The 4503-nt window shown below is 38.6% G+C and overlaps 1 protein-coding gene across 1 annotated transcript; it reads right to left on the bottom strand.

The window, feature by feature from the left end:
- Positions 1-1678: 1678 nt before the first annotated feature.
- Positions 1679-3337, bottom strand: LOC129149724 (endogenous retrovirus group K member 10 Gag polyprotein-like). The gene has a single exon (XM_054718614.1). It carries the CDS (start codon positions 3335-3337, stop codon positions 1679-1681), a length of 1659 nt encoding a protein of 552 aa, XP_054574589.1.
- Positions 3338-4503: the final 1166 nt, after the last annotated feature.

Below are 4503 nucleotides of genomic sequence, written 5' to 3'. Positions count from 1 at the left end.
ACTTATTTAGTAAAACTAATAGGTTTGATACTTTATTGGTCTGATCTAAAAGTATGGCTATATTTAAGAAATATATTGTTTTTGCCCTTCTTACAGGCGAAAACCTTTATAACATTTAATATATATGTATAAGTAAAATATATTAATTTATATTTGATAAAGCTTTCTATGTGACTTCAAGTATCAATTGGCTTAATTAAATAAAAAAAATTTCTTTTAAGAGAGAACAGACTTTTGAACATATCGGGGCCCTATGAGATGCTCAAAAGTCACTCTCAGTCTTGAAATAACTTGGAAAGATTAAACACATATATGTATATATTTATATATATGCTTTAAAAATTATATACCTAAATTATCTTAAAGAATATCAATTATATTTAAACTGGATTATAGAATTAATCCTCTTTTTAAAATCAGACCAATAACTAATATATTTTAAATTCTTAATTATTAGAGAAACATAGCATTTTATTTCCTCAAAAATATATTTTTATATATTAGGTAATATAATTACTATATTTATAATTTCTCCTAATTTAATCTGTACTTTGAACTTTTAGAGCTTGTAAATTAAATATTTTTAGTAGTTCTTAGATTGACACTTTTATATTTCTAAGAGAAATACAAGACATAATCAATTAATGGCTTTAATTCTGTCCTCTAGATTTTTCTTATGAGGTAAATTTAAATTTTACTTTTTATTTGCTAGTAGCTCTGCTGGGGGAAGGGCATCTACCCCTTCCTCTATTAACAAAGGGTGTAGTTAGTTATCTGGGCTACTTAGATCTTTATAATTAATATATTATTTATATTTTAATAATTTCTGAGATTCAAATCCAATTCTAATTATTTTAAAGCATTTATTTTGAATAGATTCTATGACAGAGATAAATTTACTTATATTTTTGAAGGCTTTAAAAGTCAACCTTTTAACACACTTTATTAGTATTTTAAAAACAGCTCTTTATTATGGAAATGCGAATCTTGTTGCTGGAATTAGCTTGAATTTCTTTTAAGAAGACTTTTTCACCATTTCTCTTAGGAAAAATAACCAGTTCTGGGTTTTTAATTTTCTATAGCTTTTGCAGAGAGATTCTAGCTGAAGACAATCTAAATGTCTGAAATCAGACTATGCGCGCATTCTGTCTTACAGCTAAGTTCTCTCCCCACCAGCACAGAAATTCCAGACACATTTCTAAATTTTTAAGGTTTTTTTATAGCGAGAAAGGAAACTTTAAATTTGTATACTGGGAGAGTGGGCATCCATATTGGATCGTCACGTGTCTCTTCCTTCCCCATATCCTGCTTACTTCAGGAGAAATATTAGTAAAGGATCTGGCCAAATTTCTGTTTATGCTTAAAAGAAAGACAGCTCTCAAATTTTTTCTTTCTTTTATGCTTTCTGAAGTAATAACTTATACCTAATTTAGCCAAGATTCGCATTTCCCTGTAAGTTCTTTTATAATTCTTAAATGTAACTTTAAGTAATCTTATTGTAAGTAATTTTATTGCAGGAGAGCAGATAGCCCTGCCCTCTCCTGCCACTCCTGGTGTAATCCTTTTATAGTTAAACTGCTTCTACCTAGTAAAAGGCTAAACGTCCCTTCAGGAGTAGGTCTATATACCCCTGTAGGGATGGCTTGTGGTCCCAATTCTGGAGTTAATACATATCGCTTTATGGGTCCAAGGTCCAACCCGGCACTTCAGGGGGTTGCTCGGAATAACTCCTGTATCCGTTTTGCTCCCGGGGGCAGGCTGGATGCTGCGCAGCCAGCTGGCCTTGAGGCGGCACAGGGGCAGGAGGGTAAACAGATAGTGCCTCCATTATTTGCTGGTGCTGAGCTGGCCACTCTCGGGTGTTTCCCAACTGCTGCTGAGGCAAGGGATTTCCCTGGATATCTGTCTTAGATTTACACTCATTTGCCCAATGTTTTCCTCTTTTACATTTAGGGCACATTCCAGGTTGTTTGAAACCTCTGCTATCTCCTTTATTAACCCTTTTATTAGAGGGACACTGTTTTGCCATGTGTCCTGTTCCTCCACAAGTGAAACACTTGTGTGTTTGACCTCTCCCTGTGCTGAACTGTTGCTGAAGAATTCCTTCTATGGTGGTTCCCTTTAATGCGGCTGCAATAGCGACTCCTTGTATATATGAGGGACCAATATCTGCGCAAATGCGGATATAATCTGAGAGAGTCCCCTTTCTTTGATAGGGCCGCAATGCAGCTTGACAGGCAGTGTTAGCATTTTCATACGCCAACTGCTTGACTATTAACATGCCAGCCTCTCTATCTACCACTACTCGGCCAACAGCCTGTAACAGCCGAGAGACAAAATCCTGATACTTTTCATCTGGCCCTTGAATAATCTTTGAGAGCTCCTCTGTTTTTTGACCAGAGGTGGGAAGCTTTTTCCAGGCTCTGATCCCAGCTCTATTAATTTGCCCATAAGCTTCCAGGGGGTATTGAATTTGATTATGGGTATCAGCATAGTCTCCTTCTCCTACCAGCATTTCATAAGAAATATTAACTTGTGCAGCTCGATTACGAGCAGCTTGTTCCTTAGCCTTTTCATCATATTCTGATTTCCACAAGAGATAATCTCCTCCTGATAAACAACCCTTGGCAATAGCTCTCCAATCATTAGGTGGGAGAGCCTCTGAGGCTATAGTTTCCAAGATGGTTAAAGTATAAGGAGAAGTAGGCCCATACTGAGCACAGGCTGTTTTTAACTCCTTCAGGGTTTTAAAAGGAAGTGGGTCATAAGTACGCTCATGCTGTCCCGTGTTAGGGTTCACCCGTCCCATAACGGGGAAGGCGTGAATGCCTAAGTCCTCACCAGCCTTTCGTGCCTCCTGCAAAGCCATCTGGAGAGGGGAGAGTGGAACTGGCGCTGCACAGGGCAGCGGAGAGCGGCGGGAACGGCCCCCGCGGCTTCTCTTTTTCTTGCCAAGACGCTTTAATCCTTCTAAAAATTGTTCTAACACATCCTCCATATCACTACCCTCTTCAGTTCCAGCAGAAAAATAATCTTCCTCCTCTTTTGCCTGAACAACACCTGTATCATCATCATGACAAAGAGCAGTAGCTTCCTCAAGATCCTCCTCATCTTGAGGATTTAATTTGTCTTTAAAATTTACATTACTCTTTTTTAATATGCTGTCTTTTTCAGACCCCTTTTTTGTGCCAGTACACTGCTTCTTCTTTTCTCCTGGCTTAAGAGATGGTTGATTATGTTCATGCCTGGGATCTAAACAATCCCGTATTGAACTCCATAAAGAAAATGCATCAATCGGGGTCTTATTTGGCCCAAAGGCTTTATAATGATTGTGCATTTGTTCTCCAACTTTCTGCCAAGTTTGTAAGTTAACGGTTCCTTCCTCAGGAAACCAAGGGCAGACTTCTTGAATGAATTTTTAAAAATTTTCTACTTGCTTGTCAGTAACTTTAGTTCCTTTACTGTTGAGCATAGACTTTAACATTTGCCCATAAAGGGCATTGTCTCTAGATTCTAACTGCCCCATTTTACTCCCGATTACCAAAAAGATGCTCCTCCCTTACCTTGACGAGTGCACTCTTTTTTCCGGAGGAGTTCCTCACCTTCTGTGTCCCAAGTCCTCAGTGACCTGTTCAGGCGCCAATTGTCAGGTCCAGCCTGACGATTGAACCGGGCTGAGGTAGGGAGGTGGGAATTGAGAAATAAAAGAATAAGAGAAATAAAAGCAAGAGAAACAACAGCGGGGTCAGGAGGTCCAGAACTCTCGAGAAGCTCTGGCAACTTTTATTAGTAACACAGTGCTTTTTATACATAAGACACTAAGCAGGGAATCACAAGGAAAACATTCTTTGTTTCTCTAAAATCACTACTGGAGGGATAAGTTGAAGGACAGGTTTCTTGTTATAATAAATCTCACTAGTTGGATACATATTTCTTGGTAAGCCATGAAAGTAGCTCTTATCCTATTGATAGCAGTCATATAAACAAACCCTGGGAAAGCTCTGTAGGCAAGGGCTGCTCTCGTTATACTGATTAGTTGCCATCCAAACAGGCCTGGGAAATCTGTGTGGGTAGGGTGCCAGCCTTGCTAGCCCCTACAGGTGCAAGGACCGTGTCATCTTACAGCCCGTTCCCCACAGGAAAGGATATATGCACCCCTATGTTCATAGCAGCACAATTCACCATAGCTAAGATTTGGAAACAGCGTAAGTGCCAATCAGCAGATAAGTGGATTAAAAACTGTAGAACATTCTTAACAATGAAATATTACGGTGCTGTAAAAAGGAAGGAACTCCTACTATTTGCAACATCATGGATGGTCCTGGGGAGCATTATGCTAAGCAAAATAAGTCAGAGAAAGATAAATATCACATGATCTTACTCATTTGTGGAATATAATGAACAACAAACTGATAAACAAAAACAGGTCCAGAGACAGAGAAGCATCTATCAGATGCTCAAATCCCAGAGGGAAGGCAGGGAAGAGTGGTGGTAAGGAGGAGA

This window comes from Eptesicus fuscus, chromosome 7 (genome assembly GCF_027574615.1).
Source record: "Eptesicus fuscus isolate TK198812 chromosome 7, DD_ASM_mEF_20220401, whole genome shotgun sequence".
NCBI lineage: Eukaryota > Metazoa > Chordata > Mammalia > Chiroptera > Vespertilionidae > Eptesicus > Eptesicus fuscus.
This window is presented reverse-complemented; position numbering and strand designations above follow the sequence as displayed.

Excerpts from the sequence above, each read along its gene's own strand:
- LOC129149724 (XM_054718614.1), bottom strand. The coding sequence starts at position 3,337 with ATGCACAATCATTATAAAGCCTTTGGGCCAAATAAGACCCCGATTGAT.